The sequence below is a fragment of the Chaetodon auriga genome, chromosome 19, assembly GCF_051107435.1.
Source record: "Chaetodon auriga isolate fChaAug3 chromosome 19, fChaAug3.hap1, whole genome shotgun sequence".
Classification (NCBI taxonomy): Eukaryota; Metazoa; Chordata; class Actinopteri; order Chaetodontiformes; family Chaetodontidae; genus Chaetodon; species Chaetodon auriga.
The window spans coordinates 16,526,909-16,543,780 of record NC_135092.1 but is presented as its reverse complement, the minus strand read 5'-3'; the positions used below and the strand labels follow the sequence as shown (position 1 = coordinate 16,543,780).

The window sequence follows — 16,872 nt, the reverse complement described above, 5'->3', positions numbered from 1 at the left end:
CAGTGGATGAAGTTTCTGAAACGTATTATCCTTATCAAGCCTATTGTCTTCATGGCTGTTACCTTAAACTCTTTGTCTGCTACTGTCTGCCTCACATTGTCCTGCAGGCCTAAATCCCGCTCACTTTGAGAAGGAAGAGAACGAAAGAGACAGAGACCTTTCTGGTGACGACACAGGGGAATTGTTGGCACATCGACGATCTCTGTCTGATGCAAAGCTGGCTGCTCTTTGCACTGAAGTGTGGCCGGTACTGGCCCTGATCGGAGGAGTGGATAATGGTCTCCGGGCCGGAGGTCTGTGCCTGCATAAGCCCAGTGGGCGCAGGGCCATTCTGCTGGGAGTGCTGAAGGAAGGAAGCTCCCTGGCCAAGCTTCAGTGGGAGGAGGCAGACCTCTCTGTCAGGTATTACAATTATATATTCACACGCTCACTTATTATGATTCTTTGCATTTAAATGATGATTCATTAATTTCCATTAAACAATTCCTATATTTTCTTGTCTTGGTCCTTTCAGCATGTCTATTACTCTGTATAATTCCTTTCTGTTTCTTTTCCTCCTTAGTAATTTGTCTAACATTTTACTTTAATTTCATCATTTACCCCCCTGATCTTACTTTCTTCTTGCTTCTTCCTCTTCATTCTTAAATCCATTAATCCCTGTTGAATCCGTCCTGGTGTCACTCCATGCTGTATCTGTGGGTTCTTCCCGTCCTTCCCAATAACTAAGCTCCATGAATTCTTGGTCACCCAGCGACACGCCGATCATCTCGTTGGAGCCCTGTGATATATCCTGCTGCGATGTCACCCCACTCGGAGGCCTCAAACCGACGGTGTTGTTAGATCTGATTTATTTGATGGGGCTACTGGAGGAGCAGGGATGGCTGGGGGCTCATCCAGGCCCCAAAAGGAAGTACTCAGAGGAGAACATGAAAGAGAGTGAGACGCAGGGCTGTCGGGATGAAGACGTGTCTGCTGATGTCAGGTGGTTGACAGAAGATGAGAGGAAGAAGTTCAAGGAGCAGAGGATTGAGTCAGACCCCTTCCCGTCACCGTCCTCAACCAAAGATGCCGCAAAGATCGCTGACCATCAGGAGTTGACCTGTCCGTCCCAACCCCCCCAGACATTCCAAACCTCCAAAGCTGATGCCTTCGCCCTTGAACTGAGAGCAGTTAGAGTCTCGTACCTTCTCGTCGGAGCTTTGAAATCCCTGACTGTCATTTTCAGTTGTGAGAAGCTATCAGATTTGCTCCTAGTGCCTAAACATGACCCTCCCAACTCCTCAGCGAGTCCCCTGTCAAGCCCGACCCCTGACCAGGCCAAGGCCAGCAGCAAACAGTGGGATGAGAGTGCTGAGCTGAGATCAGTGCTGCAGTATGTGGTGCAGAGCATGGTGAAGTGGGCAGTCAGGCCCTGTCCCATCAAACAGAGCGTGTCTCTTGCTGACCTGGAAAGGGCTCAGGTCATGATCTACAAAGGAGCCATTAGCAGACTGCAGGAGGACAAAGAACACAAAGGTATCGAGATTTATGCATAAGACTGAAGACACTTTGGTAGTTATTTTACTTAGATTGTTGTGTTGCAGTGTTGTAAACTTGAATTTTGTCAGACTTAAGTCACAAAGATGAGTGAAACTGGCTGGAATTTGTCAAGTCTCACATTTTGACCTTAATAAAGTTTATGTTAAGACAAGCAAAAGCATCAAACTATCAAACTGGAGATTGGAACTGTCAGATCAGCCAGTTCATTTTCTGTCGATCAACTAATTGTTCCAGCTCTGTAAAACACACTATTAATACAGCTTCAAAAGGAAAATGTTGAAATGCTTTGACATGTTAATTGTTAACATTCAGAAAGACTTCAGTTTGCTTACTAAGTGCTCCAAGACTGGACTAACAGACATAAACTCAGAGTAAAGTAAAAAACATACTATGATAATGAGTGCTGGGTGTGATCTCCACCTTGTCTTTGCAGAATCTGGCCACCACTTGTCTCAGCCCATTTCCAAGTCCTCCAGCTCTGTGTCCCTGTACAGCGCGGGTTCAGAAGGCACCGCCATCTTTGGCCAATCAAACAGAGCCTCTGCCTCATCCTCTAACACTGACCTGGCATCTTCTCTGCCAACAAACCTGCAGGCAGATGGCCTTGATAATTTCAACCCTTTCTTTCCCATCAGCCTCCTCCAGTGAGTAGAAAAGGGGTTAATCATAACTGTTGGTTGAGTAGAAGCATGTTGAATGGCCACAAACACAGTAACTAGAGTTATCGTCAATTCCTATGTCACTGATTACTGCAGACCTTTATCTTTTGGCAGCAGCAGCTTTTCTGAAGTCCAGGGAATGGGTGAGTTAGGTTGTATTTGACAGAAGAGAGTGGGGATTCTGCCTGCACCGTCTTTAACCTAGGCTGCAGCTCTGCCTGCTTGTCCTCCTAACCCAGCCAGCTGATAGCGTCAGTGTTATTTCTGCTTTCAAACAAACAAATGGCTTCAGTGCAGAAATTACAATCAAAGCCCTGCAGGGAGGAGAGTTTTGACAGGAATAGTACCACGCTCTTTGCCAAAGACTCTCACAGTACAAAGCACATGTTCTACCACCTTCAGTCAGACGGTACCACAACGACAAACACCGTGCTTGAGCATAACGTTGAGATTCAAATAACTGACGTATCAGGATACATGCTTGGTTTATTGTGAGTTTTAGTGCAAAGTCAAGTTAAATAAAGCTCACCTTATTCCTTCAGATACTTTAGATTTCAAATGTTTGCTCAGGTCTGAACACTGGCAGTGTAGCACCACTTGCACTGTATTATTACTGCATATACTGTATCTCCACTCCCTCTAGGCACATGGTCTTAACTCGGTTCCCTACGCTTACCGGCCTGGTTAGCTCTCCCCCCGTGCTGCCACCTTGCTTCAGCCTGGCCAGCTCTGCTTCTTGTGATGCCTTCACAGAGCAGCAGACTAGCTTCATGGAACCAGGTCCCTGCAGCACACAGGCCAGAAGCAGCCTGGGTAAGAACAAGCGCAGAGACGGTAATGGGGGAAAAGCTGTCGGATGTCAGTCCATAGAAATGAAAACGAAAAAACTGTCTGATTTAAATGTGTCTCTGTATTTAAAACGAGTCATAAACAAGATTCTGTGTTGAAGAGAATAGCTTTGCTAATCGTTGCAGTCCTGCAGGTCAGCTCAGTTTTTAACAAACTTTTTCCCCCATGCTGGCTTCACACTCAACACGCTATTAATGTACTTTAAAAGTCAAGTTGCAGTAAAAAGAGTAACGTAGATTTATCATTACTCTGTGGGAACTGTCTGTCTCTTGCATGGTCTTATACTGTGTATGTTCAGCTATTTGTCACAACTGATCCGCTGCTCAAAACAGCATGTGTTTTGCTCTGCTGTTGGACACATACGATATGGAAACTATCAAATGCATGCACACAGTTTGTGACCTCACATGCTTGAATGGCACCATTTGTTTCATCATCAGCTATGTTATTTTTGAACAGTTCTGGAAAGGGCATTGCTCTGACTTTCATATTTTAGGATTCATTTAGTCAATCATTCAGAGTATTAAAGCTAAATTTTAGTGGGGTTTTTTGGTATGAACTAATAACACATGAGAACATGTGAAAATATTTGATTAATTTGACAAATTTCACTACAGTCTACACTTAAGAGAATTTCAGAATGGAGCTGTGGGCTTGTTTTTGTTTTCTGTTTTTTGTGTACTTTTCCTTTTCTCCTCAACCACCAGAACGGACACAAATGTTTGTCACCAGTCGGTTGCTAGAAATGGGATTCTCTATGAGACATATCTACTGGGCCATGGAGGCAGCAGGTACTGCTTTGTGGAGTGTGTCTGATGTCACTAAATTTTTTTGCTTCGTGTGCTTTCTATTTTAAACATCTGTCCTTCACCGTGTGCTGCAGCCTTTTTGTAGTATTTGGAATACAGAGGAGTCTAGTTTATGAATGAAAAATGCATTGTGTTCTAGATAGACTCTAAAATAATTTAGGATTAACATGATGCTCTTAACATGGTGGAAATCGCTTGAGGCCATGATCTTTTTTTTTTTTAATGCAAAAACAATAAGAACCACATTACAGTTTTCATAGATTTGATACATTAATAGAGTCCTGATTCCAGAAAAGTTGGGATGCTGCGAAAAACATAAAACAGAATGCAGTCATTTGCAAACAATGTGTACCTCAGAGTAGGGCTGGGCGGTATACTGGTTCACACCGAATACCGGTGTATATTTTTGTTATGATATGAATTTTTAATATACTGCCACACTGGTGTATGTGATTAAACAACGTCCGGAACGCTCCGCCGCGACACTGTTTCAGACGGACCGTTTTCAGTGTTGCCCTTCTAAACAGGCATGGCGCGGGCGTGGTGAGGGCTAATTGTAGTGCTCTCGTGTTACGTTACGAAGAAAATGGATGGGGTGGACATTGAAAGTTCCGAAATCGAAGATGCAGAACTAATAGAACATGATGAAACAGAAGAACTTGTGCCAAATAGAGGAGCCGTGTCTGTTGTTTTTTTGTCGGGCTAAAGTCGTCGTCGGAGGCGGCAACGCGACCAAGTTACTCCACCACCTTAGCCGCAAGCATGTCTTGGAATATCAAGAATCAGCGCCCTCCAGGTCAGCAGGTAACACGGGAAAAGAGAAAGGAAAACCGAGCCAAATGTCACTTCAAGGCGCGTTAACTAGAGGGACTTCCTAGGACAGAAAAAGCAAACAATGGATCGAGATTACAAACTCTATCCACTGAGCCAAAGACACGATCCCGCTTAACACTGCAGAAAACGAAGGCTTCAGGCAGATGATCAAGACATTGGATTCCAGGTATGAAATACCGAGCAGAAAATACTTTTGCCAAGTTGAAATCCCTAACTTGTACTGTTCACTAGGAGCGCCGCCTGTACAGGGGGCAGCGTGAGATGCGTGCCGTTCAGATGGTCGCGGCTCACGCTAGGAAGCACCAATCCTAATAGAATAAAGGGGGAAACTCACCTAAAAGCCTCTACCAAGCATTGCCACCCAAACGAAACATAATTCATACCGTAATAAATTATATGCGCATGTAACAAAAAGAAAAAATAGCGTATGTCCATTTTAGTGCGTCTGCTGATTTCACCACTTCGCCCTAACCACAGAAGCCTGCTATCATATGAAAGCAGAGAGTCTGATGATCACGAAGAGGTCTGCCTCCTCACTGTGCGACGGAAACTCCGCGAGCTAGCAAAGAGTAGCAGAAAAAAACTTTGCTAAATCATAAAGTATGTCTTATGTTGGCTGTTTTGTGGTCAAAAGTTATATTCCAGCTCTAAAAGCGCTGCTATTGTCTGCTCCTATGACTCTGTGTTAGTTTGAGATCGACCGTGATGGTCCTGCTTGTTTACATAAAGAGGAGGGGGTGTCTAGACTTCATACCAGAACCTATCTCTGGGCTTACTTCCTTCTGGTTAGTCATTGGTGTTACTATGGTGAATTTGGGCGCTGCCCCTTGAATCTCTTGACTCTGACTGGTCGATTGAGGCGTCGATCATCAAAATTGACCAATGGTTGCTGAGCTGTTGACCGGTCTAACTGCGCAGTTAGTTGCACCATGAGCAGCTCTCAGAGGGCTCTGCCGACCAGCCGAAGGTGTAATTTTACTGTTTTATTTGCATTTCGTCCTTTTATGAGAGGTAGGAACAATAGCAAGCAGAAAAAAGGCTGAAAAAGCGTTTTCAACAGAGGAGTTTCTCTGTATGCTTGGACGAGATAACTACTCTGTCCGGATGAGCGCCTGGACAAACCTGCGTGAAAACAGCTGTCTTCCAGATGAAAGAAAAAAAAAAAAATACCGTCATGTACCGTGAAACCGTTTCAATTTTGAAAAATATGGTGATGTACATTTTTGGTGATACCGCCCAGCACTGCATCAGAGACTGTACCTCCTGGAGCAGTGTAGTCTGTTGGATAGATTTCAGATCTTACCCACTTTTTTTGGAATATGTTGGCTAACAGTGCATTTGAATGTCATGCAAATCCAGTTTTACTGAAATGTTGCTCACAGAATATATCGTCTTCTAAGTCTGCGTTTTCTGCGAAAGGTGAACAAATTCTGATTCTTTGCACGTGCATGGCACAGATTATGTATTTGTGATTGAAAAGTAAAAAGGAGAGAAAGTACATGGACACACCTTTACACATTGCACCAATAATGTAGTTTCAGCACCACCTCTTTTAATCACATAAATTCTCCACATTATTCAGATTTTAAGCCCTCCCTCACTCACAATTTCACACTCTAACCGATGTCACATACTCTGTATCGTCAGAGCAGATGTGCCAGCCTGACCTCAGGCAGCGCACAGAAACGTGATCATCTGGTGGTGATGTCCGACATGAATTAGCAGTGCAGCACTCCATGATCCATCTTTTCTTTTTGAACTCTGACAGTTCAACTTCCCTGTGGTCCCTCCCAGATGTAGCAGGTGACCTGGACTCTCAAACCATTGAGGTGTTGGCCAGCTGGATGCTAGAGCACCCCCTGACTGAGGAGCAGCAGGCAGCTGAGTCATCAAGACCGGAGGGTGCTCCTGACACCCCGTCTCCAGATGGGCCCGAGACTGTACAATGTCCTGAACGCCCCACCAGTCAACCCAGTGAAAGGTCAGGGATTCGAGGAACATGCTGACATTTAGCACTGTGGTATAATCACTGCTGTGAATAAAACAGTAGAATGACGGACTGTATGTTACTTTGTTTGTAGTCTCTTGCCAGGGCTCGACTGGATAGAGAGGGAGAACTTTTTGGACGTCCACCTCACAAGGAACAGACCTCCTCCAGCACGGCGGCGACGCTCGGGCCCGAGTCAGAGAACCTCCTTCCGCAGGGCAGGTCAGAATCAGTGAACCAGAAATAAAATGTGCATATTGAAGTTGCATTCGAGCATAACACGAACATCTACATGCTGGTTTCAAGCTTCCACGGCCTGTTTGAAATACTGCGATCATATAAAAGCTTTCCATGGAATCTCTTTGTTGCTGGTTAAAATCAGAATTCACAGATTTGCTGTACATTTTGCTGTGCTTTTTTCATTTGAAGCAAACATCATCTTTTCAGACTTGCCATCACCCAACCCCCTCCCGCAGCTGTACCAGCAGCACACATCGGTCGGCGATTGGCCAGAGCAGGTGGAGTTTCATCCCTACTCTGCCGAGGAGGAGTCGGAGTTGGGCTACATGGATGATCCATACCATGAAGAAACCTACGAGGACCTGCTCACGCCTTCATTCTTTAGCCTGGAGAGAGACACGCTCCAGATAGTGGAGGTGACACACACACACACACACACACACACACACCTGATGGACCTGATAATGTCTTCTTGTTTCATGGCTGTCCTTTCCTCTCATTGCTCTTTGCACCAGAAATCTGATCCCTCTCATTACCCTTCTTTTAGGCCGGAGAAGAACACAGTCAGATGGTGAAGTGTGAGCTGTGCAACACCCTCACCCTGCAATTTAATAATCACATAAAGCGACGTCACCCAGGTTGCGGTCAGAGTGCTGCGCGTAAGGGTTACGACAGCTCCGGGGCCTACGTGGATGTCTGGTTCAAAGGGGAGTGTGGCTCCAACTTCCCCTTCTACCTCCTCTGCAGCTCCTGCAGGGAAAAGTATTTGGCTGCAAACCTGAACGACCCAAGTTCGAAATACGAGAGGTACGTCAGATTTTACAGGAGAGGACGGATGCATGCAACACATTACACGTGGCAGACTGTCTCTAGTTGTTGTGCTTTTCTGAAAACTTCAAAAACTCCCTTTGCTTCAGGATTAAAGGTCTGACATCTGATTTGATTGGCCAGTTGGACAGCACTTCTGATGGTAGGGAAGGCCACTTCAGCTCAGAATGATTCAATCTTTAATATGATTTTACGGTTCATTTTATGATTTGAATGGTGCTTCTGTGTCCTCAGATGATTGGGAAATGAGCCACCAAGACGAGTGTGACACAGACAAGCTGACAGGACTGGAGGACTTTGGGCTTTTGCTGAGACCGCTGGGGTTGACTGAAAAGAAGCTGGTGCCAGACCCCATTGCCTTCACTGAGCCAGATCCCCTGGGAGCCCTGGTCTACAGCTCTGCTGATCCTGCCAGAGCAGTTCCTCCCAAAGGTATTATGTTTTTTTTATGCCTCTGTGCAGGCGACAGCTGTGGCTGAGGGCATTGTATTTTTGTGCTGTCTGTCTGTCTGTCTGTCCCATTTTCTGCAGATCTACCTGACAGGACAGCGTAACAGCACACCAACCACCCGCGATGACAATTAAACTTCCCTTATTTGCAAACCTCTAAATATTGCATTGCTGGACATGTACAGAGCATTAGGTTGCAGTTACTCAGTAGCTCACTGTCCGCTCGTTCATGTTTCAATGAACGCTTCTGTAACTTTATCTCTGGGGAAGGATTTAGCCCACTTGTTGTAACACTCACCCACATTCCCTCTGTGCTGGTTGGCAGCGGGAGAATCCAACCTCGGCCGGACTCGCTGCAGCCGAATGACTCATCACTCATTTACTCACTCATCCAGTATTTTGACGTTTTTTTCGTGGCCACACCAGATGGATAACGGTGCCACGCTTCAAAACTGAGTTTAGCAAGATGTAATTGAATATATAAAGGCGTATTAGGTGACTTTTGTCATGTGTTTTTCCTTGCCAGGGAATGCCCTTCTTGAGCAGAAGACCTCTCTGAGCCTTGGACAGCAGGCAGTATCACTGAGGGACTCTCATGACAGACTTAAAGCTTTAAGAAGAGTCACCTCCACAGCCCAGATTCTGCTAGCATACAGCATGGTGATGAGAGCACTGTCTCAGACTGCCTCCAGGTACATTTGTCTGGAACACAGCCTCGTTGATGTCTTCTCTTTTCACCAATTAACTCTGAGACTTATCTTTGTCTCCAGCGCGTCGGTGTGCAGCCAGTCTAACGGGCTCGAGTCCTTGGGTCTGGCGGATATCCGTATCCTGGTTCGTTTAATGACTCTGGCAGCTGGGGGTAGGGCTCACACCTGTGTGGGCAGGCAGCCAGGTGTGAAGGGGATGGTGACGGAGCGCAACAACTCCACCTGCCTCAGCTTTCTTTCCTCAGCCATTGGCAGTGTGGTGTCTCACAGCCCTGTGGCTTACAGGCAGCTGGTGGAGATTTGTACTCAGGTCAGTTTTCTTGTCATGCCGCTGTATTATAAATACTGTATTTACTAAACACTCAGGCTTTGTGATATGATCTCAAATCTACATCACAATAACTATATCACCATATCAGTTCTATATTACAAAGTGTCAGATTTGTCTGAGATAAGAATATATTAAAGGTTTTCATACCTGTTTGTGTTGGCTTGGTTTTGTATGTAGGCAACAATTGCACCACTCATCGATCCGAGCACCACAGCATTGAATATAATGAGCTGGAACATGTTTTATTCATCCTGGTTTTAAAGAGTTACTGCATTGCAAATAAATGTAACTGCAAGAAAATGGATCGAAATGTGAATGTCCTTTAAATATTTCTCCCTCTAGGACCTGATGGCAGCAGCTACAGGGGTGAATATTGGGGCCATCAGTGACCCACAGCAGAGAGGTTGTCTGAACTCCAGTCTAACGGCCCAGGGAGCCCAGCAGCAGAAGGACAGCAACGAGCAGACGCCCCCCACGTTCCTGGTCACACAGAGTCTGGTGTCCCTGCTCACTGAAAAGGGCGTTCAGTGTTACAGCCCAGACAGAGCCGAACACGAGGCTAATGGTGAGACAAAGTGTGTATTGTTACATGTAATTATTTATTGAAACCTTGTGATTTTGTTATTTACAGTAGCTCTCCTCTGCGTATGTCTGTTTGACCTAGATACAGGAAACCAGGGGGTGTCTTCCTCGTCCTTGCCTCCTTCTCCTTTACCCCACCTGAGTGCCAGAGTGGGCCCCCTGGAGCTGGCTAATGCTTTGGCAGCATGTGTCCTGTCTGCCAGGCTGACCAGCAAACACCGCCAGTGGGCAGCACAGCAGCTGGTGCAGGCCTTGGCTGCCACAGGGAGGGACGGTCCTAATCGGCCCCAGACATACAGTGACCTGGCTGGCGACTTGCGCAAATGTCCTCTGAAGAGGCTGGAAGGACATTACAACAAGGTGAGGGACTTGCTTTGGGGTTTACCCTTTGTGAGTGCTCATTGACCGGCAGTTTTTCCTTTGTTCTCAGTACAGAATGGGATGTTTTTTGGGTTGTTTTCCTCTAAAACTTCAACTTGGACTCACAGATTTCTAAGACCATCCATTATTCCATGTAAACAATGTGTCCGTTCATTTCTACTCCAACAATTTCAATCACAGCGCGAACCATTAATGTGCACAGCAGTAAGAGGCCAGAAATGAGATTTGATGCCTGTAAAACATCCAGCAGGGTGAGGTCTGACATTCCAAAACACATCAAGCTGTCCATTATATCTGTTCCAGGTGACCAGCTGTTCCTGGAACAGTGATCAGAGTTTGCTGGCTACGTGCTCTCAGGACAAGGTGGTGCAGCTATGGAGCATCAGCCAGAGCAATGTGGAGTTACAGACCACCTTCTCCTGCATCACCAGGTTATGTCTGCTCGTTTTGGTCGTGTTTTGTCCAGTGAGGGTTTTCCTCTTTATTAGTGGTGATTGTTTGCCTGTCATACCTTCTGTCCTTAAGCTTGTAATAACTGTTTAGAAATGTAAGATGAGACCTTCTTAAGTCTTAGATACAGTAGCTGTACAAGTTTTAGCCTTAATTGCAAGATGCAGAACAGTTCTTCTAGATGGAGGAACAGACACTTCTGAACATGTGCTATCAAAGAAGTGGGATGGCTTGTAGTTGTAAACGCCTCCTTCCTGTGACTCTCTCCAGTAAAACAGACAGATCGAGCAGTGAGAGGGCCGGCAGATGTCATCACATGTCTCCTGTATACTGGAGCACAGGGGGAAACTTTCTGGCTGCTCCAGAGAACAAACACATCAACATCATGAACATCAGGGGTAAGTCTGGCGTTTTGTCGCTTTACTGGTCTCTGGTGTATCTCTGATTTCATCCCTACTGTGGAAAAAAAAAAAAATAATAAAAATAAAAATAAAAATATAGCTGTTAATGAAATGACGATTAAGATTTAAATAAGAAACTTTTGTTCTTCCGCAGATGAATGCGAAAAGCGTCTCCACATATTCAAATGAAGTAAAAAAAGAGCAAAACACAGTTGTGACAGTTACAATAGATGTGAATTTTTGTCTAACTTTCCAGGGTCGCACTGTCACGTGGAGGCTCAGATGTCTCGGGTCACAGCCCTCTGCTGGGCTCAGGCCTTCAGCTTGTGGGTTCTTGACCAGCCAGCAGCCGGTAAGAACAGACCTGTGGAGAGCCTGCTGGTGGGACGCCTGGATGGATCTCTCTGCTGGCTGCAGGTCACCATGCAGGAGATCGACCTGCATGTGAAGAGCACCGAACTCAGCCACTGCCACAGGAAAGAGGGTGAGGAGACGAAAGATTTCTCATGACGCACACGAGCAGATAGAACTGCTCACTTCAGACTCTTTTATGAGCTTTTAATGGAGTCACAGAGGGAGGCATTACATAAAATCAGTGACACAAAGAATATTTAACATTGAATAGAACCATATTCTTGATTATTTGCCTCATTGTATTTAATGTTGCCACTATGAATTGTAATGTTTGGAATAGATATTTAATTTTTCAGTAAGTAATTAACATTTGGGGGAATAGGCTTATTTGCTTTCTGGCAGAAAAGTAGAACATACCACTCGTATATCTGTATGGTGAAAATAAAGCAACATCCAGGTGGTGATTATCTTAGCTTAGCATACAGTCTGGAACTGGAAGCAGGAGGAAACAGCTAGCCTGTCCCTGTCCAAAAGTAAAAAAAACACATGTTAACACTTTATATCTTGTTTGTTTAATCTGTAGACAAACAGACATGTAAAAACAACAAGTTGCAGTCTAACAGGGAGTTAATGGAGCAAATGCTGAAGCTATTTCTTGGCTGGACACAGTGACTTCCTGGAGTTTGTATAGGCTTGCACAGAGCCAGGCTAGCTGTTTGCTGTTTCCCTCTGCTTTCAGCCTGTCTCTTTTTACTACGCTAAGCTAAGCTAAGCTAACTGCCTGCTTGCCGTGACTTCATATTGAATGTACAGACTTGAGAGTGGCATCGATCTCCAACGCTTCTTTCAAGAGACTGTTCTTCTCTGATCTCTCGTAGCTGCCCAGTGTGTCGCCTGGCACAGCGAGGACAAACCGTTTGCAGTGGGTTATCCCAGTGGAAAGATCCTACTGGCCACCACTGAGACGTATGAGAATGAGCAGCCTGTCGTGCTGTCCGTCTTCCAGGTTTGTTTGCAAACTGCACTCCACACCCAAGTCAGTCTACATATGTCACATAAAATCATTTTTCAGTGGATTTCCTCTTTCTACAGGACAGCGTGAGTTCTCTCAAATGGGACCCCACAGGACACCTGCTGCTCTGTCTGGGGAGATCAGAGGCAGTGAAGATACTGGGACGCTCCGGGGGCACCTGGGTGACCCTCCACTCCCTCATTCACACCAGCACCGTTAACATCGCCGAATGGTGCCCTCTCGCTGGCAGAGCACCTGATCCCAGGCTCATGATGGCTGCGTGAGTTCACATTACTCGTTCTTTAATTCTCTGATGAAGATTCTCTTTTTTAATATTTGCTGTAACTTCACAACAAAAACCTTAACAATGCTGCAGCACAAAGAAAGAGAAGGAGAATTGTTTTGCATTAAGTGTAAGGTGCACATAATTCATATGTTAGATTCTCATTTATTTCTCTCCATGTTTCTGTAGAGGTTGTCAGAATGGCTCTGTGCATGTCTGGACGCTGCCACAGGGGGGTGCTGTTGTATCTTTTCCCAACACACAGAAGAGCCCGTCGAGCCAGGATAAAAGCGCTGACGTCAAGGTCTGTTTGGATCTGCTGTTGGAGCTCTTTTTTTTTTTTTTTTGCAGCCCTGGTTCTACTAATATCTTAGTTTGATTTTAACTCGTGTAATCATCCCGTTGTGTTTCTTTGAACGGCAGGAGAGAGCAAAGTGTGTGCTTGTACTTCACGGCCACATCACGGCAGTGAAGTCGCTTTCGTTTTGCTCTAGTGGACTGGCTCTGGTCTCTGGAGGGATTGGGGGACTGCTCAACATCTGGTCCTTACAGGTCAGAAAACTTCATTCACTGTTGCTGCCACTTCTCAACCTGACGCCAGTACAAAGATCACTCACTGAACAATCAACAGTACCAGACATTTAAACTAGTATTGTGTATTACTCTGATATAAATTTCATTCTGTCTTCATCTTGCAGGACGGTTCAGTCGCACAGACTGTTACAGGTCTGGGTTCAGTCGTCGATACTACCTGGATACCAAACTTGGGTGTAGCTGCCTGTTTTGGGAGGTCGAAGGTAATAACTTCAGTTTCCATCAAATGTTAACATTTTGACTTCTCAGAAAATCCGCATTTGTTTAGTTGCTGAAAGTGAGATGAGACAATCAATACAACTCTCAGACCTGTGGATTCACTGTGAGTCCACAGCCGGGAGATGGTCGTCTTTGCTTAGCACAAATACTGGAAGCAGGAGAGAGTTAGCGACAACTTAGCATTTTTTACACATCAGGCTTTGCATGGATTAAACAAACTAGATCTAATGTGCTAATTAGTGAACTTTAGAAGTGCTGAAAGATGATGTTTTTTAACCTTTGGACACAGCCATGCTAGCAGTTTTCCCGTTTCCAGCTTTTATGCTTCGCTCAGCTAACTGTCTCCAGGTTTTAATTTCACATTTAGTATACAGACACTGGAGAGGTGTTGAACTTCACATCAAACTTTTGACAAGAAAGCAAGAAGTGTATTTCCCCCAAACGTTCTATATCACAGTTTCCTTCATGCTCTTTTGCCAAATGTTTTCACAGTTCTCTTCTGCCATTGTTTCTTTGCCAGGATGTTTTGTTGATCTGCTGCACCCCTGACTGGATCAGCCAAAATCACGTGCTCGCTTCCTGTCGTATGGTCCTCAGGAGCCAGAACATCCTGGGTCTAAATCGGGCCCCTTGTTTGGCTGTCTTCCTGGAGAGGCTGCCCTTGCTGCTGCAGGAGCAGTACAGCTACGAGCGGGTCATTACTGAAGCTACGTCTTAACGTTGTTCCCGTGTCGTTCTGTCAGCCTCAGCTGAGACCATTTCTTCTCTTCATGCAGAGCCACGTGGCAGCCGGCGACCAGCTAGTCCACAGTGCCTTCCTGCAGAGCCTGGCCTCCCTGACCGTCGGTCTGTCCTTAGAGAAACACCTGTGCCGTTTCCCCCGCCCCCCACACCACGCCACTCCTGATGCCCACTCCTGCCCGTCAGAGTGGAACTGGCTCGCCACTTATGCCACCACCGTCCGCAGCGCTGAGGCTATTGCCAGCGGTACTGCCTTCCCAGAATCCTTCATTGTTTCAGAGTTTCAGGAGCAGAATGACACGGATATCAGCAAGGCACTGGTGAGTGGTGACGATCCTCTCTGTGCTGTTGGCTGTCTAGGAAATGGGTGGATATGTTTCTTCAGTGTAGGCATGTACTGAGACACTTCACTCTCTTCTAGGACAACAGTAAGTGGAGCTTCAGGATGGATGAACAGCTGATGTCATGGGCCACCAGCAGGCCAGAGGTAACAGCCTAGCCATGTTGAATCACCACACAGTGTTCGCCCTTTTTAAGGGCAAAATACAGATTCATTCTCCTTAACTTACCTTCTGCATCATGACATTTTCTTTAAGCTGGACGGTGTTTAACAGAATGCAACTTCTAAGTCACCTGATGTGTTTTTTTTAGGACTGGCAACAAGGGGGGAAGAGTGAGGTGTACTTGTGGGGGAACGGACGTTACGGACAGTTGGCAGGAATGGGAACCAACCTCATGCTGCCCACTCTTGCACCCTCTCTGTTACAAACACAACAGGTAGTGGGTTTCTACACTCAGGGCACAGACTTTACCTTTGGTTGCGACTGTTTTTTAATGTTTTTGTGCCTTCGTGGGTGTTTTCATTGTCGTTCAGGTTGTGTGTGGGCAGAACTGTTCCTTCCTGGTCCAATCCAATGGAACAGTACTGGCTGTAGGAGAAGGACAATATGGCAGACTGGGCCAGGGCAATTCTGATGACCTCTACGTCCCCACTATTATCTCTGCTTTTCAAGGTACGATGTCTGAGCTGTTCTGCTTTTGGATGCTGTGACGAATTTCCATTCTTGCCTCAAACAATGAAATCTGCAGCTTAATGGGGCAGCTCCTACATCCACAGGCGCATTTATTCATTATTTGTCTCTCATTCTTATTTTTATAAATCGCGCTTCAATGACTCTTTGGTCTGCGGGCAGGGTATGTGGTGACTCACCTGGTGACGTCCTGTGGATCTGATGGACACTCCATGGCCCTGACTGAGACGGGGGAGGTGTTCAGCTGGGGAGACGGAGATTTCGGAAAACTGGGCCACGGCAACAGTGAAAGGCAGAGGAGACCCAAACAGATTGAGGCCTTACAAGGAGAGGAGGTCATTCAGGTAGAGATAATCCTGCCTTGAGGATAGTTTTGGGTATTGTTGGAAGCGTTAAGTTACTAGTGGTGACATAATTAACTGGTGGCATGAACCAGCCTCTGTTACACCTTTATTCCTTCAATACATTTCCATAGGAAGGCTGCTTGATTTACAGCGGCAACTCTGGAAAATGCTGTGCATCAGTATGTTAAACTTTCAGTGATGGAGCAGATGTGTTTTATTCTGTTCCTAAAGGTTTAGCTTCTTCCAGGTTATCGGTTTGATCCAGCATGTCTGTAACCAACTGGCTTCTATACGAGAGGAACTGTCTGAAATGTCTCACATTTGTAACGTGTAAAAATCAGCAAACAAGGTGTTCAAGAGGCCAAAAGACCAAAAATTGAAGCATTAGACCAATGAAATTAACTGTGTTTTCAGAGGATTTCACACAGCTTTGTCTTCCCAGCTTGCCTGTGGTTTCCGGCACTCAGCGGTGGTCACAGCAGACGGGAAGCTGTTCACCTTCGGCAGCGGTGAATCTGGTCGTCTGGGTCAAAGGTCAACATCCAACAAGATGCTGCCTGAGAGGGTGGCTGCCCTAGAGGGGTATCACGTGGGACAGGTAAGAAACGGCCTGTTTGTTATTCTGAAACTCAGGTGGCGATACAGTCTCCTCAGTGAAATAAGGTAAACCATGAAAATGTAATGAAACAAAGCTCACCTGGTCACCTTTCCCAGGTGTCCTGTGGTCTCAACCACACACTGGTGCTGTCTCTTGATGGCATGGTTGTGTGGGCGTTTGGAGACGGGGATTACGGCAAACTGGGAACAGGTTCCTCTACAGCGAAATACTATCCTCAGGTAAGTTATCAGATTTAGGAATCCTCAAAGGACAGAACACAGGTCATTATGTCGTATTGACTCCCTTACTTTAATTTGAATCGAGTGCTTTTATATAGTATTGATGAAATATTATTTTTGGCTGTTCCTGTTTTCAGAAAGTGGAGCAGCTTTGCAACAAGGGAATTAAGAAGGTCAGCTGTGGAACTCAGTTCTCTGTGGCGTTGGCCTGTGATGGACATGTTTACACATTTGGACAAGGTACGTTTGAAAATGTCTGCAGTATTAGCTTAAATGTTGTTGTTGTACTCTCTACGTTTACTTTTAAAAAATGGCCTCAATGTTTCTTATGTCATAACTAAAAGTGTACTAATAACATTTGTTTCCTGGGTCTTTTGGATAACGGCTGTCGACGTGTTATGACATGC

The 16,872-nt window shown here is 45.6% G+C and overlaps 1 protein-coding gene across 4 annotated transcripts in view; it reads left to right on the top strand.

The window, feature by feature from the left end:
* The window catches only part of LOC143337661 (putative E3 ubiquitin-protein ligase HERC1), a 40,555-nt gene that overhangs the window by 19,167 nt on the left and 4,516 nt on the right, over positions 1-16,872 (top strand). For 3 of the 4 annotated variants that reach the window (XM_076757334.1, XM_076757335.1, XM_076757333.1), the window contains exons 39-70: positions 108-402; positions 728-1,515; positions 1,973-2,183; positions 2,842-3,011; positions 3,755-3,838; positions 6,485-6,671; positions 6,772-6,899; positions 7,125-7,333; positions 7,465-7,724; positions 7,835-7,887; positions 7,980-8,177; positions 8,722-8,887; positions 8,966-9,215; positions 9,579-9,801; positions 9,901-10,178; positions 10,503-10,630; positions 10,920-11,047; positions 11,307-11,534; positions 12,283-12,410; positions 12,497-12,696; positions 12,889-13,003; positions 13,123-13,251; positions 13,398-13,496; positions 14,033-14,206; positions 14,289-14,573; positions 14,675-14,740; positions 14,905-15,030; positions 15,128-15,266; positions 15,447-15,628; positions 16,071-16,226; positions 16,343-16,465; positions 16,603-16,705. In XM_076757334.1, coding sequence (XP_076613449.1) covers positions 108-402; positions 728-1,515; positions 1,973-2,183; positions 2,842-3,011; positions 3,755-3,838; positions 6,485-6,671; positions 6,772-6,899; positions 7,125-7,333; positions 7,465-7,724; positions 7,835-7,887; positions 7,980-8,177; positions 8,722-8,887; positions 8,966-9,215; positions 9,579-9,801; positions 9,901-10,178; positions 10,503-10,630; positions 10,920-11,047; positions 11,307-11,534; positions 12,283-12,410; positions 12,497-12,696; positions 12,889-13,003; positions 13,123-13,251; positions 13,398-13,496; positions 14,033-14,206; positions 14,289-14,573; positions 14,675-14,740; positions 14,905-15,030; positions 15,128-15,266; positions 15,447-15,628; positions 16,071-16,226; positions 16,343-16,465; positions 16,603-16,705 — 6,009 coding nt within the window. The remainder of the gene's footprint in view (positions 1-107; positions 403-727; positions 1,516-1,972; positions 2,184-2,841; positions 3,012-3,754; positions 3,839-6,484; positions 6,672-6,771; positions 6,900-7,124; positions 7,334-7,464; positions 7,725-7,834; positions 7,888-7,979; positions 8,178-8,721; positions 8,888-8,965; positions 9,216-9,578; positions 9,802-9,900; positions 10,179-10,502; positions 10,631-10,919; positions 11,048-11,306; positions 11,535-12,282; positions 12,411-12,496; positions 12,697-12,888; positions 13,004-13,122; positions 13,252-13,397; positions 13,497-14,032; positions 14,207-14,288; positions 14,574-14,674; positions 14,741-14,904; positions 15,031-15,127; positions 15,267-15,446; positions 15,629-16,070; positions 16,227-16,342; positions 16,466-16,602; positions 16,706-16,872) is intronic. The other variant, XM_076757336.1, reaches the window with a different exon arrangement.